The sequence below is a fragment of the Rhinopithecus roxellana genome, chromosome 16 (genome assembly GCF_007565055.1).
Source record: "Rhinopithecus roxellana isolate Shanxi Qingling chromosome 16, ASM756505v1, whole genome shotgun sequence".
Classification (NCBI taxonomy): Eukaryota; Metazoa; Chordata; class Mammalia; order Primates; family Cercopithecidae; genus Rhinopithecus; species Rhinopithecus roxellana.
The window spans coordinates 111,847,389-111,865,387 of NC_044564.1; the positions used below are offsets into that span (position 1 = coordinate 111,847,389).

The window sequence follows — 17,999 nt, forward strand, 5'->3', positions numbered from 1 at the left end:
TAGTTGTCAAATGAAGTTAGAAATACATAGCACAGAAGGACACTATGATAGGAACAAGTTGTACACTGGGAATTTGTTCATGTAGAAGTTCTCAATACGTACACTGTTATCCTGAGTGACAGAAACAAAACCCCAAACCTAGCTAGCGCCTTATAAACTACTCTGACATCTCTGCTTTAAAAAAGAACCGGCTGCTCTAAATAAGAACTAGCTCTGCTACCTCCTCTTACCTAGAGATGCCATTTCATCCAAGGGCTGGTGGGGAGTAGAGCATAAAAGTAGACATACCTTCAGGCCCAGAGAGGTGAAGCAACTTTCTAAATTCATAAGGATGATTTGTAGAAGAAGAGAACTTTGGCCAGATGCCCTGACTCCCAGAGTACTGACCTTTCTTTACGCTTTTGACCGCCAAACAACTCTCCTTTTCACCATTGCTAACATGTTTAGTGCATTTCCAATTAGTGCACTGCTCTAGAGTTTATATCAGTCATTAAGCACCCACACCTGCATTCAGAACTACGGCAAAGAAGCATGCTTCTGAAATTCCTTATTTTAGGCATGTCTTGCTGCAACCTTAATTATGAGAGAAAATGTTTCCATCAGGAACTCTTATTGAGAATAATAGTGAAAATATTTTGAAAATATTGAATATTTTAGTAGCAAGAATATGTGCGTATGTGCTTGTAGTTATTCATTTCCAAGTAAACGGAGAACTGATCTCATCACATCAGACACTATTCTAACAAAAAGCAATCCAATAATTGCAAAGTGTCATGAAACTTCTTTCCATTAATTAATGTGAGATTCAAGAAAAGAATCCAGGTGATAGATATAGTTTGGATGTGTGTCTCTGCCCAAATCTTATGTTGAAATATAATCCCCAGTGTTGGAGGTAGGGCCTGGTGGGAGGTGACAAGATCATGGGGGTGGGTTTCTCATGGCTGGTTTAGCATCATACCCTTGGTGCTGTTCCAGTGCTAGTGAGTGAGTTCTTGTGATACCTTATTGTATAAAAGTATGTGGCACCTCCCCTGTCTCTCTTTTTCACTTTTTTTTTTTTTTTTTTTTTTTTTTTTTGAGACAGGGTCTTGCTCTGTCCCTCAGGCTGGAGTACAGTGGTACGATCATAGCTCACTGCAGCCTCCACCTCCCGGGCTCAAGCAATCCTCCCACCTCAGCCTTCCGAGTAACCGGGACTACAGGTGCACACCACCATGCCTGGCTAATTTTTGTATTTTTTGTAGAGACAGGATTTTGCCATGTTGCCCAGGCTGGTCTTGAACTCCTTAGCTCAAACAAACTGCCTGCCTCAGCCTCCCAAAGTTCTGGGATTACAGGTGTGAGCCACCACACATTCCCCTCGCCCTGACTCCCTGCCTTGCTCCTACTTTCTCCATGTGACAAGCCTGCTCCTTATTTGCCTTCTGCCATGATTGGAAGCTTCCTGAGGCCACCCCAGAAGCAGATGCTGCTATGCTTTCTGTATAGCCTGCAAAACTATGAGCCAATTAAAACTCTTTTCTTTATAAATTACTCCGTCTCAAGTATTCCTTTATAGCAATGTCAGAATGGCCTAATACACCAGGCTAATTGATGAATACGGATTGGAGTTTAACTTAGAGCAATGGAATATTTCCAAAAGAAAAGCTAAATGGACTTCTTTAAAGTGGGGGAAACACTCAGGTAATATTTTATGTTTAAAAGAAAGAAAAAATAAATAACATTGCTTTCTGTACGCCATTATTTCATTTTATTTGCCATTTAGATTTCAGGACCGTGATGGGGCTTAGGACACCCTACCCGCAAATATTGTACCTTGCCTAGGCATACTGAATATTTCAAGCTAAAGGAAATTTGAGAAAACTATAGAAGCAGGAAAGTGTCTCTGAACTTCTGCCTTTCTTTCCTTTAGGAGATTGTAAAACCTAAAAATAATTCTCTCACCTTCCCCTTTGAAGCAGACTGTAAAACCCTCATGTGAGGAATGCCCACCCTATAAGAGGTAGGCAAGAGGAAAACAATATTCCTATCCCTGAAGACACAGGGACACACTGAAGAATCTGAACAATCAAGACTTGCTAAGCTCCACTTAACTTATTCCCAATAGATCATTCTTCTCCACAAGTATCCTCTTCTTCATCGAATTTAGCATAAAAATACACAGGTTTTTCTGGTTCATTTCTGAAGGCTCCTAGTTCACCTAAAACTTATATTGAATAAATGTGTATGCTTTTCTCTTGCAAATCTATCTTTTGCCATAGGGGCCTCAGACAAGAGCCTAGTATTGGGTGAAGAAAATAAATCTTTCTTTCCCCCAAAAGGGAAACAAAAATTGGGCTTCTTTAGTTGAAATGTCCAGTAAGCCTCTACCTTTACAATCAGAGATGTTTCTTGAATGGATATATTCTGTGTACATCCCAGAGGGGCAAGGCTTGCACTCAAGTTGCCCTTCTTCATCTTGATAGGATCCGATCCGGCAGCTTTCACAGGTGAAATGTTCCAGAGAATAATAGGTTCCCAAAGGGCAATTAACTGCAGAAAAAGCAAACAGGAAACAGTGAATAAACTACAACGGTGGAACACACTGAGCTCTTTTTTCCTAAGACATGTAAGTAATAAAGCATGCTTGCAGGTGCTATTGTTTATGGGTTAAATTTTATGGCCAGAGGTTTATTCACAAGGTAAACCTTTCAGAAATATGTTCCCAGAAACCAACAGGAAGACATTCTTTTATTTTTTAAAGAAAAAGCAAATTCTTATTGACCAAGCTTAAGGCTTATATAACGGGGGTTTAAAAGTGTGGGTTAAAGCTATGATAAGCCAGATTATCATGAGAAGACAGTTAACAAAGAAAAAGCTGAGGGACAAAAAGGAAAAAACAGTTAGTTTGGTTCCCTTGAGGATTTCAGACACTACAAACATTTTCTTAGTTGTTTCTCTGAATGCTTCCCCATTGAAACTGACTGCTTGTCAGTTAGCACCCTCATTTTTTTGAGATTTGATAGGTTTGGAGTGGCTCCGAAATTCTGAGACAAAAATAGAACATTAAACATTAAACTGAAAAGGCTGCTACCAAAATTAATATCCTTAATGGGGAAGACACTTGAAATTAGCACCTAGGTGATTCTGAGATCGAGTGTGTAATAATTACCCATGTATTCGTTAAACATGCAGATTTCAAGACCCCACCTCCAAATGCATTAGTCCTAGGATGGGGCTTGAGTCAAGATGCATTTTACAAGCATTTGATGTGATGCGAGATCACACTGAGAAATGAGAAACACCGGTCAATGGGATGCCTGATTGGTGGGGCATCCCATTGAGGTGGGGAGGAAACACGTGCAGGCTTAGAACAACAATTTTAATGTGCTTTTGATGGGCTGAATTTGTCACACTATAAAAAACCCAGCTGAGCTCTTGGACTAGCAATAAGAACTGTGGAAGAAGGACACAAGAACCCACGTTTACGGAGAGATGAACATAAGACTCATGCCATTCGGTTCAGCTGAGTGTACACAGTTCCATTACAGGAGATTTCCTTACCTATAAATGATGATTTCTTTGGGGAACAGGCTGGAATTGATCTAGATCATGGCAGTCTAGAATAGGGGTTAAAAGTTAAGGGGTTGGGAGTGGAGAGGGAGAATAGGGAGTGACTTTAATGGGCATAGAGTCTCCTCTGAGGGTGATGAAAATGTTTTGGGAATAGAGGTGATGGTTGCACACGATTGTGAATGTACTTCATGCCATTGAATTATACACTTTAAAATGGTTAATTTTATGTTATGTGAACTTCACCTCAATTTAAAAAAAAAGACTGGTGTTGGCTGCCTCGATGGAATTTTTTGCCACACTACTTACTGTCTTTTATTTTATTTTATTTTTATTTTTGAGACAGTATCACACTCTGTTGCCCAGGCTGGTGTGCAGTGGTGCAATCATAGCTCACTGCTGCCTTGACTTCCGGGGCTCAAGTAATCCTCCCACCTCAGCCTCCTGAATAGCTGGGACTACAGGCATGCGCCATCATGCTTGGCTAATTTTTAGGGTATTTCTTTGTAGAGATAGAGTTTTGCCATGTTGCCCAGGCTGGTCTCGAACTCCTGGGCTCAAGTGATCCTCCCGCCTTGGCCAAAGTGCTGGGATTACAGGCATGAGCTACTGAGCCTGGCCTCCACTTACTGTCTTCATGGGTAAGTCTTATGGGCAAATTCTTAGCCTCTCTGGCTTCAGTTTTCTCATCTGTAAAATGTGCTTAATAATAATGGTTCCTCACAGAGGTGCTAACCAGGATTAAACATGACATGTGCTCAGCTGGAATACAGAAGTGGTCACAAAGTATTCGTTATTATTATTGGAGCTATTACTGAAAGCTGTCCGGTCTAAAAATCTTTAAATAAAAATCAGATTTGAGTCCCTCCCTGAACTAGATTTCTTTTCCTTACCAACAGTAGTTCCTTAGACTCTTGAGACAAAATAGTAATAATAACAACCGCACAACAAGAGCAAAATATGTTTCATTTCAATATCCCTTTATAGTTGTAAAATGGCTACACCCATCTTATTTGACCCAGTATGCACCAAATATTTTTGATCACAGGGAACAGTCTTACCACACATACGCCCTCTCAGCACTGAGCCTGGTCTGCAGAAGGGGGAAGCCTTTTTTGTTTCTAATGAATTGCTGTCAGCTATAAGTATTTCTGATGCAAGCTGAAAGGAATACATGGGGTCTTTACTGAGAGTCCTCTTCAGTTTATTTGTGATAGTTTCCAATGTCTGAAGGAGTCGTTGCTGATTTTCCCATTCAAGGGTATCATTTCTTTCATCGGGTAATGGCACACTAGCTGAGATAAAAACAAAACAAAATAAAACATAACACAAACACATGGTGTTTCTGAAAGTCATTTGTAGTTAATGTTTTTACCAAATAGAAATGGCATATTTAAAATCTTCTAGTACTAATAACTGGTCTATAGAAAAAAAATAAAAATCTTTCAGGAAAAATTAATTCAAAATAAATTTAACCACTACTCACTGAACAACTAAGTAACTATATGGATAAGACTAAGAACTATACAATTTGTTTCAATCCTTCTCTCAGATGCTAAATCTATATCACCTTTTTTGGGAGTTCTTTATTATAACATAATAAATTCTTGTAAATTCTTGCATTTTAAAAGCACGCCTTAATCATGCCAAGATGAGAATGAAGTACGGTGCTTGTCGCCGTGAGACCTACAAAAGACATCTATGATATTGACAGCAAAAGATGACAAGACTTAGTTAATTGTGCTTTCCCTAATTCTCAATTCCAGAGTCAATTCCTAATAATGATAATAAATGGAAGATTTGAGAAGCAAGTTTCCAGCCAAGAATTTTCCATAATATTACTTTTTCAAATAGACAGTTTATCCTTACCTGTGATGTTAAAAATTAACTTAATTTTATAGTCAGATAATGGGGCACTTCTTTTAATCCGTGAAGACCTGGCATTGCCCATGCTTGTTGGTGTTTCTTGCATAGTGTCCAAGAAGTCATCGTAAGAGTAATCCAGCCTATTAGCTGCACCCCAGCCACCTGGTCCTGGAGAGTTGGGGCAGAGACACAAATGATCACACAGTTGCTTTTTCATCAGCATTTAGGTTCTAATGTTAAGCCACAAGTGAAATTACACTTGACTATTTTCCTCAAATGCTCATAATATACTCCATACAGGGTTTTGTTTACAATGTTATATACATTATAATTTTTGGTCACTTCATATTTAATATGGATTACCAATGAAATACACTAAAAGAAGAAAGAAAAATCTCTATGGAGCTCCCAGGGCATTTATACCATTCTATCTTTGAGTTAATAGTGAATTATTTTAGCTTTAGAGGTAAATTTTAGAGGTAAATAAGAGCTGGGTGCAAAGTTCTAATCAATTTCTACTTCTTTGCAAGGCTTTCGCCAATCCTCTTTTTCTGTTTTTAAAATTGACCTTATAAACTATTAACATACATAAATAGATCTCCTCTTGTGAAGATTACTCAAGATGCTTTCATCATATTTTAAAGGTAAGGGTAGTTTACAAAGGCAGCACATAAGTTAAATGACTCTATGATACAACCACACTGGAGGCAACAAGGGTACGTGGAATTCTCTAGATACCCTTGATATCACTGTGATTAACTGCATGGGTTCAGATTGTGGCTTCTCGATGTATGCTGCTGTATAATCTTAGTCAAGTTACTTTCATCTTTCTGAGCCTCAGTTTCTTCATTTATAAATTGAGATGATTCTTACCTGATAGATTTGTCTGTGGATTAAATGAGACAAAATATATAAGCTGTCAAACTCAGTATTTGACTTATTATAAAACTATATTAATATTATTCTGGCCATAATATTGTTATGTACTTTAGACAATAATTTATATTTATATAGGCCTCTCCACTTAAGTAAATTGTTTTCTGAACTTTTTGACTTTATTTATGCTTTTGGCTATTAAAATTAACTGGGATTAATATTATCTTTTTACTTAAGCCTTTTCTCCACAAGCATTAGGTAGCTGTTATAGAAAAAAATGAGCAAGGAGAAAAGTATTAAAAAGACTATAATTCTAGAAACCACATAGAAATAATCACCACGAACATTTTAGGCAAGCTTTTTTCCCACTATGAATGTATAAATATACACACGGATATACATTTATGCATACATACATACATACATATACACACAAACCTGGAATAAAAACAACACACTTTTAACAAAACAAGATTATACCATGTATGTATTATTTAGTAATCTTTTTCAAATTTTACGGCATTTCTATGTGAAATGGTGGCATAAAACTCTCTTGTATGGTACAACACAAACCTACATTTTCTATTTTTAGACTTTTAGGTTATTTCAAATTTTTAGGACATCCTTACACATACAGTATTTAATCAAATCTAAGATACCACCGGTTAGAAGATACATCCCAATTTCAGGTCTAAAGGAAAAATATGCATCTCAAAATTTATGAAATGTGGTACATATTTGCACAATGGCATGATTTTCACCTTGAGAAATATTCTTAGAAATGAAATTTCTGGGTCTAAGTGCATGGGCATTTAAAATCCTTTAGATACATATTGTCAAATGCCCTCTTAATTTCTCCTTTCTACACAACGTATGAATATGATTTTTTCCCCATAATTCTTGTTTGTTAATCTGACAGGTCAAAAATTGCATTTCACTTTAGTTATTTTATTTATTTTAAGATGGAGTTTTGCTCTTTTTGCCCAGGCTAGAGTACAATGGCATGATCTCGGCTCACTGCAACTTCCACCTCCCAGGTTCAAGTGATTCTCCTGCCTCAGCCTCTCGAGTAGCTGGGATTACAAGCACATGCCACCATGCTCAGCTAATTTTGTGTATTTAGTAGAGATGGGTTTCACCAGGTTGACCAAGTTGGTCTCTAACTCCTGACCTCAGGTGATTTGCCCACCTCAGCCTCCCAACGTGCTGGGATTACAGGCGTGAACCACCTTGCCTGGCCTAGTTTTAATTTTGATTACATGATTATTATGAAGTCAAATCGATTTTATTATATTTATTGGTTGTTTATTTTTCATACATTATGACCTGCCAAGGCATGGTTATAAATGTTACACTGATCCTATGACTACTGGGAATACATTTAGGGAGGAATGCTTGTTTCTTAGTATCACAGGATCATGTGTGCCACCTGCCCATGCTTTTTTCTCAAGAACTGCCATTTGGACCCTTATTAGATGACAAATATTGCTCATCTCATAGACTTGTGATGACAACTGATTCTCTCTAGGTGTAATCTTGTGCCCCCACAACCTACCCCAACAATCTGGGAGGGGAAACCTGGATCATGTTTAACACAAGAGGGTTGATTATTCTAGATATGTTACTGACAATGCCACCTTACTTTTTCCTACCTAAAACCTTAATTTCCAAAATGTTCACTAAAGTGTTGTACATAATAGTAAACAACTGAAAATAACCCCAAATCTACCAATGGGAACTATTTCTATAAATTATGGTAAACTGATCAATGGGATAATATGTGGCTATTCAAACTGTATTGAAGTAGGGTATTTAGTGAATAAAAATGTCCTCAATACAATGTTAATTAAGAATTTGTGTTCAAAATAGTGTCAGTGTATATACAATAAACAGTTATATATATGTAGTAATATGTATATATCATAGTATGGTATATATACAGTATATATAGTACGGTGTATATATACATAGATCTACATATATATAGTTATAAATATATACATGTATTAACAGGCTTATTTCTGGGGTTGTGGATTATCTTCATTTCATTTTTTGTTTTTAAGCATTTAAAAAATTGTCTAATAAACACATATGCACAAATGATATTTAAAAATATTTAAAAATCGAAAGCAACAGTCAACATCACTCTTAATGCTAAATCACCAAAAATATTACAAACATGATTAGTATTTGAAATGGAAAAGATGGCTGCTATAATGCAAATTAATACTTACCATCTCATAACCTTCTAAGCACATGACTTGTACTTGTTCATTTAATGCTTAAAATGGTCACATGAGGTGAGTACTCTTATATAGGTGAGGAAACTGAGGCACAGAGTGTGTTGATAGCTTGCTCAAGATCACACAGCTAGTAGGTAGTAAGGCCAGGATTTTGACTTAAGTAGTTGGTTGTAGAGTCCACGTGTTTAACCACTACACTACTTTCATAACACTATTATTATTATCTTTTTTTTTTTTTGATACCTAGTCTCACTTTGTTGCCCAGGCTGGAGTGCAGTGGCATAATCACAGCTCACTGCAGCCTCGAACTCCTGGGCTCAAGGGATCCTCCCACCTCATCCCCATAAGTAGCAGGGACTACAGGTGTGTGCCACCATGCCTGGCAAAAAATAATCTTAATAAAAATGTTCAGAGTAAACATAGTAACATATGTTTCTCACAGTAAACATAGAGAAAGCATCACAATCCCACTTAAAGATATATTAGACTTGAATAAATGAAATCTTAACATATTTTTGGTGAGGAATCTGAATATTTTACATGTGTAACTATTTTATGTTAATGACTTCACTGTAACTTACATTGAGTGCCATATCAAAGTTGCTGTTAGGACTTTATTACTATTCTCTTTTAGGACACACCAACATTTGAATTTTACCAGCATACGTGACTTGGTTTTCTTAGTTTTTGTCATTTTTAAGAATCCTGGCAAATAATTTTAAATAATTTATTTGTTACTAAAATTTGATATATCCTTAGTGATCACTCAGCACATTACCAAATTATTTAGCCAACTTAAAATACTTGATGAATACATTAATAAAAGTTAACGTTTCTAGTTTGCCTCACTTTTCTGGAATTATTCTTATTTTGCAGAATAGTCTTGCCAACTACCGATGCCACAGAATTTAATTACCAATTGCAAAGCCATTTTCATAGTCATAATTATATTCTAGGCAATATTTTTTGGTCATGTTCTCCTCCAGTCTGCAATCAATGTCCTCTGCATCACTACAAAATGATGGGACCTGCAAGTAAAAAATGAAGAGGATAAAGTGTAAATCACTTTTCTGCATGCCTTGGATAAAAACTTTGCTCCCCTGGCCTTCACATCTCCATCAGCAGGAAGGAAGGGAGGGCCCCAGAGCTCTGCACATTCCTCAAAGGGATTCTGACCCTCCTCCCCTGCGGTCTCTAACTGTCTGTTGGTCACCAGGATTAGTTTCACACCTTTTATCTCTGTTTATGTCACTCACCATGAGAAACCCAGGGCTCCGGGGATATCTCCTGGCTCTAAACCTTCATCCTATATGGCTCCTTGGAACCCTTTCTTTGACCCCATCTTCCACTCCTCTTCCCCAATCCCCCAAGCCTTCCTCTATGCCCTCTGAAGCTCAGTCAGTAATCAGCAAATCTGTTATTTTCTACCTCCTCTCTTTATGTTCTCTTCACCTTTGCCCTAAAACCTTTCCAATTTTCCGGAACTTTTCCCAGAAAATATTCTAGAAATACTAGAAATTCCAGAATCCTGGAATTGGTGGCAGGACTGGAAGTGGAGGAAGGTCCTTCTCACTATTTATTGCTGTTTCCAGATCACACTCCCTCACATCTCCTTAAAGGCTCACAGCTCTGAAGCTCATGCCCTCAACTCTACCACTCATTGACCCTTCTGGTGACAGTCACCTGCAGCACTTACCCTCTGCGTCACTCCCTCATTCCAAGAACATTTGGTAACTGTCCCTGTTATAGTTCTTGGTGATTTCTATGGACACCTAGCAAATCCTTCCATCCCCTTGGATTCTCAGTTCCTTTCCCTCTTCTTTCTTGTATTATAGCCTTACTCTGTCACTTACTCCCGCAGTCATACCCTCAGACCTTGTCATTGTCAGAAACTGCACCTTCTCCTCTTCTCAGGAATCCAACAGTTCCTTGACTTCATCAGAATGTATAATCCATTGACCCTAGCGCCTCTTCTTTAGCCCCTCATGTCTTTGTTACCCATCTAAAATTCCATCGTCCATCACCATGGAACGTCTCCTCCCTTGCAAGCCTCTTCCTCAATTTATTTGCCTGGACAACACTTACCCTTGGTTAAATTAATCATTCTGCTTTCCCACACCTGTACTACATGGTCAACTAAGGTTTGAGAAAAAATGTAACCTTGCTGGCTGCCAATCTTACCACAATTCTTTAGCATACTTATTCATGCTTTCTTAGAAAATTATTTTACACCACCTTCTCTCTTCTTAAGCCTCCAACAACTCCTCCCCATTCTTACTCTCAAATGATCATCTTTTTATGCTGATCAAAATTGAACTCAGAAAAGAGACTTCGTTCACACACTTCCATCCTCATGAGTACCCAGTACCTAGACCTATGCCCTTGTAACACTCTGCCTCCTTGACTCTTCTTTTTATCCCACAATCTACCTCCAACGTATCAGCAAGTCCTACTGAAATCTACTTTCAGAAGCTATAAAAAAATCCATTAACTTCTCACCACCTTCAGTGCCACCCAAGCCACCATCATCTCTTGCTTTCCTTTCCTATGTGGTCTTTTTACTCTCTTCTCTTACCTTCTGCTTCTCCTAGAGCCCAAAGTCATCAGTAAGTTGTTCCCTCAAATGGCTTTCCATCTCAATTAGAGTATAAGGCAAAGATTTACAGTGACTTTCAAGGCTCTCCACAGTCTGATTTCTCTTCTTACTCCCATCTCCTCTTCCACATGTGATCTCTTTGACCATGTATCACTCAGCCCTCCATCCTCTCTTCCTTTGCCACTCTGACGTCTTTACGGTGGTTCAAACTCTGAAACACACTCCTGCCTCAGGGCCTTTGCACTTGCTGCTCCCTCTGCCTGGAACGCTCTTCCCCTAGATATGCTCATGGCTCACTGCCTCACTCCTTCAGGCCTCTTCTCAAACAGGAACCTAGTGAGGCTTTCCCATCTTCTGTTTTATTTTATTCCATAGCATACGCCATCTGATATGCTACATATTTTCCTTGTAATTTGTTTATTGTTGGTCTATTTATTAACATGTAAATTCTATGAGCACAGGGAGTTTTACCTGTTTATTCAGATCTAAATCCCTAGTGTCTAGAATAGGATATACTTACTAAATATTTATTAAATGAACAAATAAGCATTTAATAGTACATTCTAATCTCTTATAGCATCTTTAACCTGCTACAATTTAGGGTCTGGTAGACACTGAGTCTAACACACACAAAAATATTTAATATTTTAAAGATTTCTTTACCACTTTGGGGTGGAGTATAATTAGCGTGAGTGTATTGTTGCCTTTCAAGTACAGGTCTATAGTAACAGAGGCCTAATGGGTGTAATATTTTCTTGGTTTGCTAGCAACAGTGACAACATTATTTCTCTTTTTGGAATTTGGTTTTATTGAATAGATTTAAATATAACGTTTTTAACAATTTTTTTGAATGGACATTCGTTAATATGTTAGGTGTACTGTATGCTTGACATACAGTAAACAGCACAATAAAATGTTAGCAAATAAATAAAATGCTACCCAGTCTACAAGGCATACAAATATGTATCTAGCATGGTTCCTGCCTTGAAGATGTTCAATACAGTTACATATATTGCTCTGCTTTCTTTTCTTTTTGCTTTTCTTTCTTTCTTCTTCTTCTTTTTTTTTTTTTTTTTTTTTTTTTGTTTTTTGTTTTGAGAGGGAGTCTTGCTCTGTTGCCCAGGCTGGAGTACATGGCGTGATCTGGCTCACTGCAACCTCCACCTCCCAGGTTCAAGTGATTCTCCTGCCTCAGCCTCCTGAGTTGCTGGGATTACAGGCACACATCACCACACCTGGCTAGTTTTCTTTGTATTTTTAGTAGAGACGGGGTTTCACCATATTGGCCAGGCTGGTCTTGAACTCCTGACTTCGTGATCCACTCGCCTGGGCCTCCCAAAGTGCTGGGATTACAGGCGTGAGGCACCACACCTGGTCTGTTTTTTTTAAAATTGTTGTAAGAGTCCTTTCTAAACAAAAATGCATCTTTTAAATCTTTTAAATGTACAATTATATTTTAAGTGTCCAATTATCTTCTTATCATAAACAAAATACCACCTACTATGTTAGGCATTTTTGTCAGACTTTAAATAATAAAGACATTCTCAAACCATCCAGACCTTAAGCTTCTCTGACTTCCTAAGGATGTTTTTAAAGATTCAAAAACGTTTTAATGCATATTTACTTCTAAGTCATTCTAGAAGTTCAAAATCAATGAATAATTTTAAATATTAGGTACATGTCTGGATCACAAAGAAGAGGGAAATAGGATGAGAAACTGCAGTTGTAAATGACTCAGAAAGGCTACGAAACCCTTAATAACGTCCTTTATAAAAGGACAAACAATTAATGACTATTATTGATGTACCATTTTTCCCAAGGTAGTCTCAAATGCTTCAGAAAACTTCTTCATCAGATCTGTGTCATCACAACGTGCTGCTTTGTAGAACATCTCAAAGGACTTGAACCCGTGGTTTGCAAAACGTTTTTCTAGAAAATGTTGGACAAAACAGCTTCAGTTAGTTAGTGTTTTTAAAACAAAGATTTGACTTTCTATGAAATAATTGAAACTTAATGTTTTGATTCTAACATAATTTGTGGGATTGTTATAAAAACAGGAGATGGCAGTTAAGGAGAGTTTCTAGGCATTAACTGATCATAATAAACCATGCACCAAGCAGCACTGGACTCAGTTATCCAGTGAAGAGTTTGCTTTTGATATATTATTCTTTATCTTCCACTCATACAAAAAAGTGAGTATTTAAGGGAAGAAGATATATAAAAGTTGTTTTCATTATATTCCTGGGAATTTTTGAAAAATCCTGGCTGGCTCAAAGTTATTATATCTTATATAGCATACATACTATATTTTCAAAAATTAGGCATTGAAACATTTCTAAATATTACTTTTCTGTAATCATATTCCTTGAAAGTGTAATTGTCATAAAGATAAATTTCTCTCTGTATCAAAAGCTTGCATGGTAGACTTTGCAGAATGCCCCTGAAGAATTCAGGGACAGTCTCCTACCAGCATCCCACCGTCTCAATCTGTGAAAGAAGTGAATGGTATTGTTTCTATTTACTACTGCAGTCTGGGGGGAAAATAGCTCTGTTAAGTGGGTTTCATATATTTTTCCAGGACACTGGTATTTAAATTCCATCTATGGTAGTGAATCAAAGATTCACTTCAGAGAATATTTATTTACACTAAATGAATGCAGTAGGTTATTTTTATAATAATGTATATTTAATATTATAGAATGGTTTAAAATCTAAATCAAATATGAAGAGACTGTGATTGACATATTTTATTCCATCACACATGTTAGATTTTATTTTAAAGTCAGGTCTTCTGCAGAATATAAGAATTTTTTCTCGATTTTTTCGTGCAACAGGGTCTCATTCTGTTTTAGGCATTAACTGATCATAATAAAACATGTACCAAGCAGCACTGGACTCAGTTATCCAGTGAAGAGTTTGCTTTTGATATATTATTCTTTATCTTCCATTCATAGCTAAAGTACAGTGACGTGAATCAAAGTTCACTGCAGCCTCCTTGAACTCCAGGGCTCAAGCGATTTTCCCACCTCAGCCTCCTGAATAGCTGGGACCACAAGAGAGCACCACCATGCCCAACCAATTTAAAAAAAAAAATTTTGTTTTTTTTTTTGTAGAGATGGTAGGCTGGTCTTGAACTCTTGGGCTCAAGTGATCCACCTACCTCGGCCTTCCAAAGTGCTGGGATTACAGGTATAAGTCACCATGTCTGGCCACTATGAGACTTGAAATTCATGTTTACAGGTTCAGAATTACACATTGTCAAGTCTCCAGATATTTCTAATAAATAACGAGAAGGCTCGGATGGTTCTACCTTAAACTGATTCTTGTCCTACAGCAATACAATCTATAACAAGACTTTAGTGGCTAATATTTTAAATCCAGGAAAGAGTAATTCTCTTATTCACAAACATTTCAAATTCATAGCACCATTTTTCCCTAATTCCTACTGTAAGGCAATTTTCCTCTTTAACATTTAGAAATGTATACACATTCACACACATTAAAGAAGTCTAGAATAAAATTAAAACTTACTGGCACAGTCTGGCCATTCAGTGGTATATGTTGGTTTCCAGACACCATCTTCATAAGCACAATAATACTTGTCAGTAGACCCTTCTGTAAAATCATAGCCCTCCAAGCAAGTTAATGTACAGTTGACTCCAGTACTATCTTGAGCACATATAAAATCCCCATTTATAGGTGTGAATGGAATTTCACAGGGAGAACCTGTGTAAAAAAAAATTGTATTATTCAGGGCCGAATAGGAACAGCTCCAGTCTCCAACTCCCAGCGCGAGCGACACAGAAGACCGGTGATTTCTGCATTATCAACTGAGGTACTGGGGTCATCTCACTAGGGAGTGCCGGACAATCGGTGCTGCTCAGCTGCTGCAGCCTGACCAGCGAGAGCTGAAGCAGGGTGAGGCATCGCCTCACCTAGAAGCCAAGGGGGAAGAGAATCCGTTTTCCTAGCCAGGGGAACTGAGACACACAACACCTGGAAAATCAGGTAACTCCCACCCCAATACTGCGCTTTAAGCAGACAGGCACACCAGGAGAATATATCCCACACCTGGCCGGGAGGGTCGCACGCCCACGGAGCCTCCCTCACTGCTAACACAGCAGTCTGCGGCGATCTATCCGCAAGGCAGCAGTGAGGCTGGGGGAGGGGCACCCACCATTGCTGAGGCTTAAGTAGGTAAACAAAGCCACTGGGAAGCTCGAACTGGGTGGAGCTCACAGCAGCTCAAGGAAGCCTGCAGGTCTCTGTAGTCTCCACCTCTGGGGACAGCGCACAGCTGAAGACCAACAGGGGAAGCAGCGGGGGCGGTGCAGACGCGAACGACTCTGTCTGACAGCTTTGGGGAGAGCTGTGGATCTCCCAACGCGGAGGTTGAGATCTGAGAATGGACAGACTGCCTGCTCAGGTGGGTCCCTGACCCCTGAGTAGCCTAGCTGGGAGACATCCCCCACTAGGGGCAGTCTGACACCCCACACCTCAGAGGGTGGAGTACAGCCCTGAGAGGAAACTTCCAAAGGAAGAATCAGACAGGTACACTCGCTGTTCAGCAATATTCTATCTTCGGCAACCTCTGCTGCTGATACCCAGGCAAACAGGGTCTGGAGTGGACCTCAAGCAATCTCCAACAGACCAACAGATAGTCCTTCTGACAGTCAGAAGGAAAACTATCAAACAGGAAGGACACCTATACCAAAACCCCATCAGTACGTCACCATCATCAAAGACCAGAGACAGATAAAACCACAAAGATGGGGAAGAAGCAGGGCAGAAAAGCTGGAAATTCAAAAAATAAGAGCGCATCTCCCCCTGCAAAGGAGCGCAGCCCATCGCCAGCAACGGATCAAAGCTGGTCAGAGAATGACTTTGACCAGATGAGAGAAGAAGGCTTCAGTCCATCAAACTTCTCAGAGCTAAAGGAGGAATTACGTACCCAGCGCAAAGAAACTAAAAATCTTGAGAAAAGACTGGAAGAATTGACAGCTAGACTAATTAATGCAGAGAAGATCATAAACGAAATGACAGAGATGAAAACCATGACACGAGAAATACGTGACAAATGCACAAGCTTCAGTAACCGACTCGATCAACTGGAAGAAAGAGTATCAGCGATTGAGGATCAAATGAATGAAATGAAGCGAGAAGAGAAACCAAAAGAAAAAAGAAGAAAAAGAAATGAACAAAGCCTGCAAGAAGTATGGGATTATGTAAAAAGACCAAATCTACGTCTGATTGGGGTGCCTGAAAGTGAGGGGGAAAATGGAACCAACTTGGAAAACACTCTTCAGGATATCATCCAGGAGAACTTCCCTAACCTAGTAGGGCAGGCCAACATTCAAATTCAGGAAATACAGAGAACGCCACAAAGATACTCCTCCAGAAGAGCAACTCCAAGACACATAATTGCCAGATTCACCAAAGTTGAAATGAAGGAAAAAATCTTAAGGGCAGCCAGAGAGAAAGGTCGGGTCACCCACAAAGGGAAGCCCATCAGACTAGCAGCAGATCTCTCGGCAGAAACTCTACAAGCCAGAAGAGAGTGGGGGCCAATATTCAACGTTCTTAAAGAAAAGAATTTTCAACCCAGAATTTCATATCCAGCCAAACTAACTTTCATAAGTGAAGGAGAAATAAAATCCTTTACAGATAAGCAAATGCTTAGAGATTTTGTCACCACCAGGCCTGCCTTACAAGAGACCCTGAAGGAAGCCCTAAACATGGAAAGGAACAACCGGTACCAGCCATTGCAAAAACATGCCAAAATGTAAAGGACCATCGAGGCTAGGAAGAAACTGCATCAACTAACGAGCAAAATAACCAGTTAATATCATAATGACAGGATCAAGTTCACACATAACAATATTAACCTTAAATGTAAATGGACTAAATGCTCCAATTAAAAGACACAGACTGGCAAACTGGATAAAGAGTCAAGACCCACCAGTCTGCTGTATTCAGGAGACCCATCTTACATGCAGAGACATACATAGGCTCAAAATAAAGGGATGGAGGAAGATCTACCAAGCAAATGGAGAACAAAAAAAAGCAGGGGTTGCAATCCTAGTCTCTGATAAAACAGACTTTAAACCATCAAAGATCAAAAGAGACAAAGAAGGCCATTACATAATGGTAAAGGGATCAATTCAACAGGAAGAACTAACTATCCTAAATATATATGCACACAATACAGGAGCACCCAGATTCATAAAGCAAGTCCTTAGAGACTTACAAAGAGACTTAGACTCCCATACAATAATAATGGGAGACTTCAACACTCCACTGTCAACATTAGACAGATCAACGAGACAGAAAGTTAACAAGGATATCCAGGAATTGAACTCATCTCTGCACCAAGCGGACCTAATAGACATCTATAGAACTCTCCACCCCAAATCAAAAGAATATACATTCTTCTCAGCACCACATCTCACTTATTCCAAAATTGACCACATAATTGGAAGTAAAGCACTCCTCAGCAAATGTAAAAGAACAGAAATTATAACAAACTGTCTCTCAGACCACAGTGCAATCAAACTAGAACTCAGGACTAAGAAACTCAATCAAAACCGCTCAACTACATGGAAACTGAACAACCTGCTCCTGAATGACTACTGGGTACATAATGAAATGAAAGCAGAAATAAAGATGTTCTTTGAAACCAATGAGAACAAAGATACAACATACCAGAATCTCTGGGACACATTTAAAGCAGTGTGTAGAGGGAAATTTATAGCACTAAATGCCCACAAGAGAAAGCAGGAAAGATCTAAAATGGACACTCTAACATCACAATTAAAAGAACTAGAGAGGCAAGAGCAAACACATTCAAAAGCTAGCAGAAGGCAAGA

At 38.6% G+C, this 17,999-nt stretch overlaps 1 protein-coding gene across 1 annotated transcript in view; it reads right to left on the reverse strand.

The window, feature by feature from the left end:
* The window catches only part of SVEP1 (sushi, von Willebrand factor type A, EGF and pentraxin domain containing 1), a 260,322-nt gene that overhangs the window by 122,834 nt on the left and 119,489 nt on the right, over nucleotides 1-17,999 (reverse strand). Inside the window, exons 12-17 of the mRNA XM_010365569.2 lie at nucleotides 14,665-14,859; nucleotides 12,941-13,062; nucleotides 9,454-9,565; nucleotides 5,422-5,586; nucleotides 4,614-4,847; nucleotides 2,371-2,532 (exon numbers count right to left, since the gene is read on the reverse strand). Coding sequence (XP_010363871.2) covers nucleotides 2,371-2,532; nucleotides 4,614-4,847; nucleotides 5,422-5,586; nucleotides 9,454-9,565; nucleotides 12,941-13,062; nucleotides 14,665-14,859 — 990 coding nt within the window. The remainder of the gene's footprint in view (nucleotides 1-2,370; nucleotides 2,533-4,613; nucleotides 4,848-5,421; nucleotides 5,587-9,453; nucleotides 9,566-12,940; nucleotides 13,063-14,664; nucleotides 14,860-17,999) is intronic.